Source organism: Lemur catta, chromosome 5, assembly GCF_020740605.2.
Source record: "Lemur catta isolate mLemCat1 chromosome 5, mLemCat1.pri, whole genome shotgun sequence".
In the NCBI taxonomy this organism is placed as follows: domain Eukaryota; kingdom Metazoa; phylum Chordata; class Mammalia; order Primates; family Lemuridae; genus Lemur; species Lemur catta.
The window spans coordinates 76,182,125-76,196,103 of NC_059132.1; the positions used below are offsets into that span (position 1 = coordinate 76,182,125).

The 13,979-nt window shown below is 41.3% G+C and overlaps 1 protein-coding gene across 3 annotated transcripts in view; it reads left to right on the forward strand.

Moving 5' to 3' along the window:
- TMEM131L (transmembrane 131 like) overlaps positions 1 to 13,979 on the forward strand; it is a 154,488-nt gene that overhangs the window by 77,274 nt on the left and 63,235 nt on the right. For all 3 annotated transcript variants that reach the window (XM_045552137.1, XM_045552138.1, XM_045552139.1), the window contains exon 7: positions 654 to 764. In XM_045552137.1, coding sequence (XP_045408093.1) covers positions 654 to 764 — 111 coding nt within the window. The remainder of the gene's footprint in view (positions 1 to 653; positions 765 to 13,979) is intronic.

Genomic DNA, 13,979 nt, shown 5'->3' on the forward strand with positions numbered 1-13,979 from the left:
TTCACAAAAACAGTTAGGAATCTTTACTTTAAGTGGTACTTGTGGCATCTTTAACAGGGTGTGACATCAAGTAATTTAAGTGCTAAGATCAGTCATTTTTGTAGTTAATTCTTATTGGATTCCATTAAACAGGTGGTCCCCCATCAGAAGAGTTGCCTACTTTTGAAAACTTTTGCTACAATGAGAAACATTCCACTTAAATGCAGCAACATTCATGGAGTTTTTTGTAGATACAGATAAATATGACAGTCGGATTAGAAGAGTCTTTTTCTTTTTTTTTTTATTTGAGACAGAGTCTCACTCTGTCACCTGGGCTAGAGTGCAACTTCAAACTCCTGGGTTCAGTCTATCCTCCTGCCTCAGCCTCCCGAGTAGCTGAGACTACAGGCATGTGCCACCGTGCCTGGCTAATTTTTTCTGTTTTTAGTAGGGACGGGGTCTCGCTCTTGCTCAGTCTGGTCGTGAACTCCTGAGCTCAAGCGGTCCTCCCACCTCAGCCTCCCAGAGTGCTAGGATTATAGGTGTGAGCCCAGCTGGATTAGTAGAGTTTTGAAGGCCATAGTGATGAGTATGGATTTCCTTTGGAGAGGTGTTTTAGGATTATGACAAATGTATTTTAAAACTCAGAGGAACAATTCTTTCTTTTTCTGCAGGTATCTGGAATTGGCACTCGCAGAATCTCTGCAGAAGGGTCTGCAAAGCAGCTACCAAATGCTTATTTTCTGCTTCCACAGGTCCAGAGCATTCAGCGGTCACAAACACAGGTCATTTTTATAGATTTACTTTGAATGCCAGTAAACACCATATTTTGTAACCTTCTCCATTTATATATCTTTTGCAGAGCATGTACAGCCCTTTTTACATAGTTAGAATTGGGATTTACTATTTTCTGCTTTTTGAAAAAGTCCTGATATATTTATGGAAGTAATATACATATGTAAAGTGTCAGTGGAATCCACATAACATCTTTCTAATGGCTGTAGAGTCCACGGTGTTGACATTCCGTAGTGGACTTAATCCTGTTGGCCATTTGAAATGTTTCCCGTTTTTCATTATTATTGTTATTACCATTAGGCCATGTACCTACTTTATAAGTTTCTTTTTTCTCCTTTTGAATCATCTGTTTCCTTCAGGTATATTTCATAAAGAGGAGTGATCCTGTAGCTGAAGACTATGAAACATTTATAGAACTCGTTAAATCTTGCTGGGTTACTTTTCAGGAAGACAGAGCCACTCTGGGCCACAGTAAGGACATGCCTCCAAGGGTGTCTTCCTGTCTTCCCCCTCTCCCTGCTTCTAGTCCTGCCTGGATGCGGCTTCATGGGAAGAAACGTTTTTGATATTGTAGTAGAGGTGTAATGATGACTTAAAATTCTATTAATACACATTGCATTAAAAGTTTATAGAGTTGGCCACTTTTTCCCTTTGATTATCCATTTTTCCTTTTAACTCTGGATAACTTTTGTAATTGAAAAAAGCTCTTGAACCAATATATTATGAACCTTACATACTCGTTCTTTCTGATTGATGCAGAAAGAACATTGCTTAGAATTTGTCATCAGTCCTCTTGGGGCCTGGTGCTTTCATTCATGCAGCACGTTCATGGAGCCTCTGCTGTGTGGCAGGCCCTGGTCTAGAGTTTCTGTCTGCATGGAGCTGGCCTTCCAGAGGGGGAGACAAACAGAATTAACCTACCTTTAGGGTAGTGTCTGAGGTCCTTGTCACCAAGTAGATAATTCTTAGAGATTTTTAATATTTCATTTTTATGAAATTGAATCACCCTCGTCCCAGAATTTTAAGGAAGATTTAAGGTACAAATTTGGATTTGGTTTAAATCCTAACACCAGTGGGGGACATATTGAAAGGTTTTAAGCAGGGGACTGATGGGATCTAACTTGGGTTTTTGGAGAAGGGATTGGGAAGGGCTGGAGTAAGTTTAATTTGCACATGCTGGCAGGTGGGTTTCAGCAAATGGACATGTTCAGGCTTATCTCAGGGCTGTCCTTCAGCAAAGCGGGGCAGCTGGGAATGGCCAGGTCCCGCTGGTGACTGAGGTTGGGAGCTCAGAGTGCCAGATGCCGTATCAGCGGTGATCTAAGTATTGGAACAGAGACGAGTGTTCAGATTACCTTAGTTATTGGGGGTTAATCAGGGGTATGTGAAATGAAGAGAGAGGGGCCAGTGACCCTGCTAGGTCAGCCTGCCCGTTAACCACTTCCCGTGACAGCTGTTGCCCTTTCCTGAGTCTGGGCCATCCTCCTCTTTCCCCTGGCCTGCCGTGGGAGCCCGTTAACACGTCTGTGGGCATCTACTTTGGTCCTTTCCTATCCTTTCCCCAAAAATGCAAGTTGGTCCACATCAGTCACCTACTTAAAACCTTTCAGTGCGTTTCCCTGGGTCTTGGCATTTAAACCCAGTCCCGAGTGTGGCTGTGAGGCCTGTGTGGTCCAGCTGCTGTCTCCCAGGCCCCTTGCACACCTCCGCTCTTGTTCTCTGCCTCATGACCACGTGAGCTTGCGTGTGCTTGCTTGCGTGTGACATTTTCCGTCCTGCCACAGGTATCTTGTGTCTGCAGTTTTTTTCAAACCACCCGCCCACCCCTGCTTCCCCCCACATATGTCCTTTTTTCCAAATTAACCCTTATTTCATCCTTCCTATATCCACTCAAGTTTGGGTTCTTCAGGCAGTCTTGCCCTCTGTCCGCATTCTAGTTTAGGAACTTTGTTAGACTGTAGCAGGACTCCGCTCCTTCCCCAGAGGGCCGTCCTCTCTGTTAAGTAATCCCACTGAGTAATCCCACGCCTGCGCCATGTGATGACTCCACCGCTCTTTCCTTCACCCTGTGCAATGAGAGCTCCTAGAAAGCAGGGAGGGCTGCTGGAGCTTCCCGCCCCGCTCCCTGAGCCTCGCCCAGGAAGTGATGGCTGAGTGAAGCTGTGGCCTGGGGTGGCTCTGGGGCTGTCCTAGGGAGTGGGTTTCTGTTGCTCCCTGCCCTGTGGCCTCCCTTGGTGGTGACTTGGCTTTTCATAATCATTGTTTCTTCTTTAGCAGATACCAAACTTTCAATTTTGTTTTTTCTTTTTTACATTTTTATTCAATTCTTTTATAAATAGCTTTATTGAGATATAATTTGCATACCATAAAATCCACCCATTCAAAGTGTACCATCAGTGGTTTTTAGTATATCCACAGAGTGTTACAGCCACCACTGTCCAATTTTAGAACGTTTTCATTGCTTCATTCCCCTGTTTTCTGTCTCAGTAGATTTGTCTATTCTGGACATTGCAGATAAATGAAATTAGTGGTCTTTAGTGGTTGGCTTCTTTCCCTTAGCATGTTTTCAAGTTTCATCCATGTCTTTCATTCCTTTCTATTGCCAAAGAATATGCCATTGTATGGACATACCATGTTTTGTTTAACCATTCATTAATTGGGCGTTTGGACATTTGGGATGTTTCTACTTTTTGGCTATTATGAATAATGTTGTGAATATTCATGTGTAAGTTTGTGTGGACATGTTTTTTCTCTTCTCTTGAATGTATACCTACAAATGGAATTTTGCTGGGTCATATGGTAATTCTGTGTTTAACATTTTGAGGAACTGTCAAACTTTTTCTGAAGTGGTTGCATCATTTTACAATCCCACCAGCAATATTCATGTATTCCCGCAACTTTGTCAACATTTTATATCTTCTGTTTTTTTTTTTTTTTAAATAGTTATCCTTGTGGACATGAAGTGGTATCTCGTGGTTTTGATTTGCATTTTCAGAATGACTAATGACATTGAATGTCTTTTCATGTGCTCATTGGCCATTTGTATATCTTCTTTGGGGAAGTGTCTGTTCATATCCCTTGCCTATTTTTAAATTGTGTTATTTGTCTTTTTATTGTTGAGAAGTAAGAGATTTTTATTCTGGATATTGAACCTTTATTAGGTACATGATTTGCAAATATTTTCTCCCATTCTGTAGGTTGTCTTTTCATTTTTGTGATGGTGTCCTTAGAAGTACAGAAGATTTAAACATTTTGATGAAGTCCTGTTTACCTATGTTTTTCTTTTGTCACTTATGGTTTTAGTATCATATCTAAAAAGGCCAAAGGTTATGGAGATTTACCTCTGTGCTTTCTTTTAAGAGTTTTTTAGTTTATTTAGTTTCATAGTTTTTATTTAGGCTTATGACCCATCTTGACTTCCAATTTTAGCATATGGTGTGAGGAAGGGGTTCTTATTTATTCTTTTGTATGTAGATACCAGTGGTCTCAGTACTGTTTGTTGAAAAGACAGTTCTTTCCCCATTGAATTGTCTTGGTATCCTTGTTGACTGTCATCTTTGGCTCTATTCCCAGCTATAGATTCCCTCCTTCATTTTTCATTTATACTGGGGTCTGTGGGTTTAGTTAGGTCACTTTCTAAGGCTGCTCCTTTTGGCCATAACTCTTCCCTATCAGTCAGTCAGTCAGCAAATAATTATCGAACACTATTTCATGAGTGTTCCAATAAATGATAGAGTCATGAACACAACACAATGTGCCTACACTTTTGATGTTACACTATAGAATACATTTCAGAGTTTGTAGATAAAAATCCAATTTTTTGGCTGATCTTTTGTTAGAAACCAGTATTTAAAAATCTAAATATCAAAAAAAATTCTCTTAAAAGGCAATTATTTCAATTGCTTCCATGTTTTACTGTGACTCAGAAAAAGAAATTTTAAAGTATTTTCAAGGCTTACTGTACCTAAAAACAAAACTTAATGAAATTTAAACCTAAGAAAGAATTATGAAATTCCTCAAAAAAAAAAAATCCTGACTGTAATATTCTGCATTTAAACTGCATACATATATGAATTTTTTACCAACTGTCTTTTCCCTCAGAAAGGAATGTCTTTTTTTTTTTTGAGATAAAGTCTTGCTCTGTTGCCTGGGCTGAAGTGCAGTGGCATCATCACAGCTCATTGCAACCTCAAACTCCTGGACTCAAGTGATCCTCCTGCCTTAGCCTGCTGAGTAGCTGGGACTATGGGCATGCTACCACCATGCCCAGCTGATTTAAAAAAAAATTCTCTGTAGGGACAGGATCTCTTTGTGTTGCTCAGGCTAGTCTCGAATCCCTGGCCTCAAACAATTCTCCTGCCCCAGCCTCCCAAAGTCCTAGGATTACAGGCATGAGCGACTGTACCCGGACAAGAAAGGAATGTCTTTGTATTGATATTCTATCTGTTTCACATTTTTATTCTCTCTCTGCCTTTGGTTAAGAACCCATCGTCTGGGATTGGGGTGGGGAGTGGGTTCAGAAGTCAGGCTCCCCCAAAGGTGATAGAAGATGTGAAAGGTACTCAAGGCATAATTGCTTCTTCTTCAGTATAGAGCTAGAAAGGATATCTGATAGAAAGCTAAAGAGCGAGAAGGTTAGACAGAAATACCTATGGCATCAACTTTTCCTTAACTTGTCCTCTTAGCTCCATGTGAAGAGAAGTAACTGTTTTGTTTAGGATTAAAATTTAAAATTGAGAGGTGAAATAAAATTGTTTTATGTGTGTCAATTGAATCATTACGAATAAGAAAACTAAGATGATAATAGTAATTTAAAAGTATTTTCACTGAATAAATAGGGCCATATCATTTTTAGATTTTTTTGTGTGAGTGGATAAAAAGTACAGGCTGGGCCAGGCGCGGTGGCTCACGCCTGTAATCCTAGCACTCTGGGAGGCCGAGGCAGGAGGATCGCTCGAGGTCAGGAGTTTGAGACCAGCCTGAGCAAGAGCGAGACCCCATCTTTACTAAAAATAGACAGAAATTATCTGGACAACTAAAAATAGATATAGAAAAAATTAGCCGGGCATAGTGGCGCATGCCTGTGGTCCCAGCTACTCGGGAGGCTGAGGCAGGAGGATCGCTTAAGCCGAGGAGTCTGAGGTTGCTGTGAGCTAGGCTGACGCCACGGCACTCATTCTAGCCTGGGCAACAAAGCGAGACTCTGTCTCAAAAAAAAAAAAAAAAAAAAAGTACAGGCTGATGATATGTTTGGGTCTGCTTTACATGTGGGTCTAACCAGAATTGGATTTTAGTATAATTCATCGAGTATTTAAAAAATTATCTGGCTTAAACATTAGGCAGAGGCTAAAAAGACATGTACCTGAGAATCCCTGGACACAAATAGTCTGGAAGGTGAAGGCTCCAGAATTTGCAGGTGCTACTTGACTCTTCCATCTGTGAAATGCTTATCAGAGAAGGAAAACAACAGGAATATTTCATATAATGGTAAAGTATGGTTCATAAAGTGGGAGATGTGCTTGATGTAGAAAATTAAAGATGCACAATTCAAATGGCGTTTTTAAGATGGTTATGAGTTATCTGTTTCAAAACTTGAAAGAAATTTGAGTTACCAGAATAATCACAGAAGATAACAGATGTTTTGCTGCTACAAACCAGTAAAATTCTGTCATGAGAAATGAACTTGGAAGCAATCAGAAAGCAGATGCTACCTTTGTGCACTGTTATGATATAAGTGAAGAGAAACACTTCACACAGTTCCCTCCACTATCAGATGTCAGGAAGCTGAGCTAGCCATGTGACAGTATGATTAACGGCAGAAACTCTAGAACAGTGCCTAGAACCCAAGTGCCCAAAATGAATGGTCCTCCACCACTTGCATAGCAGCTCAGATACCTAAGCTCAGCTTAGATAGCTGTGACAAAAATGAGGTTTAAGGCCACGCGTGGTGGCTCACATCTGTAATCCTAGCACTCTGGATTGCTTGAGCTCAGGAGTTTGAGATCAGCCTGAGCAAGAGAGAGACCCAATCTCTGCTAAAAATGGGAAAGTTGGCTGGGTGTTGTAGCATGTGCCTATAGTCCCCCCTACTCAGGAAGATAGCTTGAGCCCAGGAGTTTGAGGTTGCAGTGAGCTGTGATGATGCCACTGCACCTGTCTAGCGACAGGTGAGAGAGTGAGACTCTTGTCTGAATAAAAAAAAAATCAGGTTTAAGTAATGCTCAAAAAAATGGGTGTTTTTCAAGGGATACAAGCTGGAGGAAAAATTAATTGCTTGCATGAAGTCAAAAAGCCAATTTCACACCTAAGTCTGTCTGATTCTAAGCCTGTGTACTTTCCACTGAACAACATTTCCTTTTGTTGGAAGCATTAAATGAGCACCCGGTATAGAGCTTAACAGAAAATCATATGGTATAACTTTATTAAAGCATCCTCAAAAGGACATTATTTGATATATTATCCTCCTTTTCTAAAAAAAAAATATTTAAGAAAAATGGTCAAACAAAATAAGTCCATTTTATTTGATCTTGTTTTTATTAATAGGGGAAAACTGTTAGTATTTATCATATATAGATTGTAATTGGTTCTGCCCTCTTACTATGAATCCTAAATTTAATATCCCAGTTTGTTTTTTGGAATAATAAAAAATTTGTCCATCTTGTAAAATAGAGCACCAGTGAATAATTACTAGGAATATCTTATTTTTGTAGTATGAGCTCATTGTGGTCCTTTTTTATTTATGTGTATTTCCTGTTCTTATCTGATTTTTGCATTTTTTCCTGCTCAGTTCAGTTGGACGAAATGGCTTACTCACTTCTGCTGAAAACAAGAGTATTTGTGTGATTGTCTTATGTCTAAATTCTTGCTGGCCCCATTTTTTTTTTAATAGAAATTCACTGAATTCAGTGAAGTGTACCTTTTTATTCTCTTTGCCGCACCTAATCTGCTATTATGAAGAAAGTAGGTGCTATGGTCTGAATTCATATGCTGACATCTAATCCCCAGTGCAATAGTGTAAACAGGTGGGGACTTTGAGAAGTGACTAAGTCATGGGAATGGAGCCCCCATGAATGAGATTTGTACCCTTAATAAAGAGGCCTGAGGGAGCTTGTTCACCCTTCTGCCACGTGAGGACACACAGAAGGTGTCATCTGTGAGGAATGACGCCTCACCAGACACTGAATCTCCTGGTGCCTTGATCTCGGACTTCTTAACCTCTGCAACACATTCCCATTGTTTATGAACTACCCAGTCTAAGGTATTTTGCTGTAGGAGACCACATGGACTAAGACAGCAGGGAAACATGAGGAGTTAAGATGGCTTTTTTAAAACTTTTTCGTTTGATCCTTCTTTTTCATTATTTTGACCTTCAGGAAGAGAGAATTCCTAGCAGATGAGAAGTCACTTTACAGCTGGTCTGAGTGAAAATCCGAGGTTCCTCTGCTCTCATTGCAGTCTTGTCATCGTTTGTTACCTGGGTTATTCCCCTCAGCATTCTCTCTCCACTCCAGTTGACCTGTCACTCCGCTGCTGGTGGTGTCTTAAACAAAACTGGTCATTAAGTCCCTGATCTCTGCCTTAGCTGGGTCCCCTCTTGTTTACAGGATAAAGTCCAGGCTCCTTAGCTTGGCACACAAGGCCCTTCCTAATCTGCGTCCCGTTTTTCTCTCCAGGCTCAGAGTTCTCAGCCCTCTCTTCTGAACTCTGGCCTCATAAACCTCTCAGCATTCCCTGAATGTGCCACCCATTTTTTCAAGCTGTTTCACCCACATAAGCTTTCGTGTCATTCTGATTATTCTTCTAATTCCATCCTTCAAGACCCAGTTCAGATACTGCCTCCTCTGGCACCTGTCCTCTGGATCCACACCCAATCTTGACACTTAGAGTCTTGGCTCCTCTCCTCCCCTGCTTTTCCATGAGGCTCTGCGGGACAAGGCCTGCTTCTTTTTTATTTTTATAACCTCAATATCAACTTAGTGTTTAGGACATTGAGGACTCCCAGAGTTTTTAATAGGTAGGTGAGTCAATGGGAATCTGAGTTGAGATCCCCAAATAGCCTGTCTACCAGTTGTAACGTCTAAGGTTTGTATAACTTTACCTTTTCACCACACCAACCGATTTGACCTTCAGCAGATTTACTACCAGGGCAGGTGCTATCACTCTTATTTTAGAAATTGTAGAATGGACTTAGAGTTTGTTACTTGGTCGAGGTCAACAGCAGAACCAGGAAATAATTATTAAGAATATCTCATTTTTTATAGCATGGGCTCATTTGGGTCCTTGGCAATGCCAGCTCAGTATGCTTTAAATTCTTCCCCAGTATAGTAAATGTCATAATGATTTTCATATCTGTTAATTTAGTAATTCATGATCCAGGAAAGACAAATGCAGATAAAATATTCTTTGTAGCATCTTTATTATGGCAAGAAAGTAGAAATAACTTATAGCCCAAGTAGTAGAAAAGGGTGTAATGAATTTAAGTATATCAGCATAGTAGAATATTAAGTAGTTCTTCCAAATTGTAATGGTGATGCCTGTGTGGAAACGTCTGGCAAGTGAGTAGATAAGCTAGACTATATACCATGATTGTAACTGTGAATATATGGTAGAATCTAACATGTAAAAACTCTCATGAGTTGTGTTAGGCTCATGAGAAAGCAAGAAATTTCATTATTTTAATATTCAACGTCATATTGGATCCAAGCCATTGAGATTCTGGGAGTGTTTCAGTGATTTATTTGGGCGAAACAGAGCAGTTGAAATTGGCATTGCCTCAGAATCTGGCATATACAGTCTAGCCATAGCTTGCCTGAGAAATTTAAAAGAACTTAAATTATTATTATTGGAATCAATCATCATAAATAACGTTATTGTTAAAAATGTAATTAAAAGGCAGTATAGGAAAGTCAGAGAGGTTTTAAAGTTAGAGGAAACTCCATGACATATAGTTCTACCAAGTAAAGGTGGTTTTGTGTGTGTGTGTGTGTGTGTTTATATACTCAACGTGGTATCATATTATTAAACTGTCTAAAAGGAAGTCTCTCTTCAGGATATTCTGGGATTGTAAAAAATTATAATGTGATTAGAAGAAAACATGGGAAACTCGGAGAAACAAAGCATTGGAAATAAACCCCAAGACCACAGTCACACTTGTCAAAAGTCACCATAATTGATATTTTGTTGTCTCAGTATTTTTTCTGTGTGTGTGTGTTTGAGGGATCTTCTCCCCTACCACGATGTCATGTTGCTGGATGTGTCCAGGGCAGATTATCTCTGGATATTCTGTGTCATAACTAACACATTTCAGACCAGGAGTTCCTAACCTTTTACAATTGGCACAGCCTTTGCTCTTGGTGTGTGTTGCCAGCCCTGTGCCCGCCTGCCTGGGACAGGTGCTGGGCAAGGGCCTCGGTGCCTGGCTACTGCCTGCCAGGTTGGGGGGAGGGCGCCCCAGTGGTGACCTCCTACTCGCCTTCTTAGGTGCTGATCCCTGTCAATTATATGTGGAAATCTGGCAGGGAAGCTGTAAAATCAGCGTACGGAGAGTAATGGGGAAAGATTTTTCGATCACAGCTTGACAGAGGAAAGGGGCACGTTTCTCACAAATAAGTTGCAAAAGTCTGATCTAGGATTTGGAGAAGGAAAATAGGGAACGGGGAAAGGTTAAGGGCCTCTAGTGCTGCCCTGTTTTCCTAGTAGTCTTACATAATTATTAATAGTTGGATAAACAGTTTTCTGAGTGTGATGGCTGGGAATTCCTACAAATATGTGTGTAACTTAATGTATGTAATAACATTTCAATGCAGGATAAAAGTTGTTTGATCTTTTTTACATAAAAATCATAAATTGTCAAACTTTGGAAAGTTATTAGTATATGTTAGGTGTAAATATGTATTATTACTTAATTTTCCCCTATTGACCAACCTCTGAATATAGATTTTTTTTTAAGAGGGAAATGGCTTACATTAAATTTTTTTTTTTTTTTTTTGAGACAGAATCTTGCTGTCTCCCCTTGGGTAGAGTGCAGTGGCGTCATCATAGCTCACTGCAACCTCAAACTTCTGGGCTCAGGTGATCCTCCTGCCTCAGCCTCCTGAGTAGCTGGGACTACAGATGCTTGGCTAGAGAGGCCCAGCTAATTTTTTCTGTTTTTAGTAGAAATGGGGTTCGCTGTTGCTCAGGCTAGTCTCGAACTCCTGACCTCATGCGATCCTCCTGCTTCGGCCTCCCAGAGTGCTAGGATTTCAGGCATAAGCCACCATGCCCAGCCAAAAAAATTTTTTTTCATTAGGGTCTCAAGTGAAAATGATTCAGTGGCGTGGCATGGGAACTTGGGCAGAGGAGAGCTAGAGGAGGGTTGGTGAGTGGAAGAAAGGAAGGAAGCGCGATGAAGACTCTAGAAAGAGAAAAATACCAAGCTGTGTGGCTGTTCTTCTTCCCTCTTCCCTCATGTATGTTGTAGACTCTGAAGTCCCTCCACTCTCCATCTTCTTCCTGTTTACTTTAAAATCTCTGCTCTCTTGGGTACTGTGAGAACACATTTTCCTGGTCCCTCTTTGAACTCAGTGCTTTGTCTCATTTTTTGCCTCCCAGGAGAATTGACAAACTCCTTACTGAAAACCCTGAGAGATCCCTATTGTAGCAAGAATAATACTCAAAAGCTTTTGTTTTTATATATGCGTTTCCTTTACCAGGTTATAAGCTCCGTAAGAGCAGGAATCAGACACTGTTCATTTGTTCCTCTTACCTAGCACAGAATCTGGCAATACAACGTGTAGTAAATAAATGATGGATGCTTGAATAAATGAATCTTAAAAAGGAGAACATTTATAATAAGCTATTTACAAAGTTAATGAGACACAAATACTCCTTTGACTTCTTTCAAACGTTTATTATGAGACTTATCTCAGAAGCTTTTGTTAGAAGACTTTGTTAGGAGATGCCCAATGGATAACACCTCTCCTCCCGACCACGTTCTGCATCATTGGATGTGTGAGAATCAGGAGTTAGAGAGCTAAAGCCACCTTTGTATTTCTGATAAGCCATATGTTCCTGTATCAGCTGAGATGGGAGAGCCAGTAGTTGCTAACTGCCTGTGTCGGCTGGTTCCCTGGAGGGGAAGTTTGAGCCTGAAGGACAGACACACTTCCCAGGGGGCAGAGAGGAGGAGGAGGAGGAGAGAAACTAACTGCCCAATAGCCCCCACCCTGCTCACTCCTTCCGCCACACAGGGCTGTTGTCTGTTGCCCACTAACTAGGTAATCCCTCTACCTCTGAGAGGAGAGGAAAGCTTGGGGAAAAAGGACAGGAGTATTTCGGGAAACAGAATCCTTTTCTTGTAACATTCCTGGATTTTTGTGCTCTTGCCTCATCGGACCTACAGCGGCAGCTGTGCTTCCTCCTTCTGTGCCCAGGGCTGAGCCCTCCCCCCATTTCTTTGTTGATCTCTGTCTCTGCTGGGCTGCACTGCTGAGTGTGCCCCTAGAACGCTCTGAGGTGGAGTAGATGAATTCACTAATAATCTGCTCCAAGGCCACACTCTGCCTCAGGTTGGAAGTTCACTTCCTTGTCTGTTTCCCCATCCCAAATTCTTTTCAACTGTGATATCCAGTACAGCTTATCAGGGCTTCTGTGATGGGTTAAATAACAGCATTAAGATACAGCAATAAAAAAATACCAGCCATGTAAGGATGCCCACCATAGAGAAGCATAGTGGGGTTGAATAAGAAGGTGAATTCCAAAACCAGACCACCTGGCTAAAAATCTTGGTTCTGAGTGACCTTGGCCAAATTACCTGATATCCTTGTATCTCGGTTTATCTTGTAAAATAGATAATAATGGCCCTACCGATAAGATTGCTGTAGCTATTAAAGAAATTGATGCATGTAATGAGTTTAGAACTAGTACCTGGCACATAGCTAAAATGCATTCATCACTTAACTTTTAAAAAGGAGTTTTTGAATATAAACCCTCTTCTCTTATGAAACTCTCTTGGAAAAATTTAAAATTCAGAGATTTTTAAATCTCCTGGCACGACATGAAAGTTCAGGGTTATGGTCCTATATCAAATTATCTGTGAGTTAACATTTGAAGAATTTGAAGTCCTCCCCAACTTCTTGTTTTCTTTGTTTTAACCGGGGAGGTTCTTCATGCCTGTGCGCAGCTAAGGAGCCTGGGCTGCTCTCACTGGAGTGTGTGCACTTTCCCCGAGGTTTCAGAATTTGTGGTAGTTCAACCCTGAGTCTCTCTTGAGTCTCACTCGAGTCTAGAATCTTAATAAGACATGCAGTAATACCAGATTATCAACCTCACATCCATGAAATTTGGAAAACTCCCTCCAGCCCTCCAGGCACTAATTTTAAGCAGAATTGTTCCCAGTACTTCATATTTACCTGCGAGAGGGAAGGAGGGTGGAGAGAGAGCACCATCACCTTGTTTTCAGTGTGAGTTCATGCCAGTTGTTTATCGTCTAAGACCTTTGCACTTGACACCTGGGGAGAGATCACCATTAGTCTGGAGGCTAATTTGGGTACTTGGTGGGGGGGTTGGGAGGAGCCACCTGTGCATGTCCGCGCCCCGCCCCTCACCAAGCAGCTCCTGAGGCTCTGGCCTTTCCGCAGAGTTTAGAAATTTGCTTGGCAGTAGCCCAGTCACTAGGTCTTCCTTCTTTCTCTTCTGTGTATGTGGGCTTCTGTTTCTTCCGTGGGCCCTGCCTTCTGGCACTCTGTGCTGAGTGGTGTCTGAGCTCTGTTGAGGGACAGAGTGTCTGCAAAGTCTGTGCGCAGAAACTGAGATCTGTACACTGTGTGGTTTCCAACATCTCATATTGTGGATGCACCAAGGCTTCTGGAACCTACTTGTTAGGGAGGATTTTTTCCCTTTTTGTCCTACTTATTTCAACTAGAGGATTTCTCTGTACATTCATGGAGGGGAGTGGCTGCTGACACTTCAGATTTGTCTTTAAGGGCCTAGCAGGGCTAGTCCTTGGGCGTGTGCCACGTACTGTCTGTCTCGGGCATGGCTGTGTCTCTTCTGTAGTAGTGGGCTGTGTCCCCAGGCTTTGCTTGTCCTCAACTGTTCCCCTCTTCCTTTTAGGAAGGCTCAGTTGAGTTTTTAGCAATTTAATCAGCTTCTTGTATTGGTCTCTTGGTCTCTTTCTTTCTAAAGTACCCAGTGCATATTTCTTTAGATTTTTTTTTTTTTTT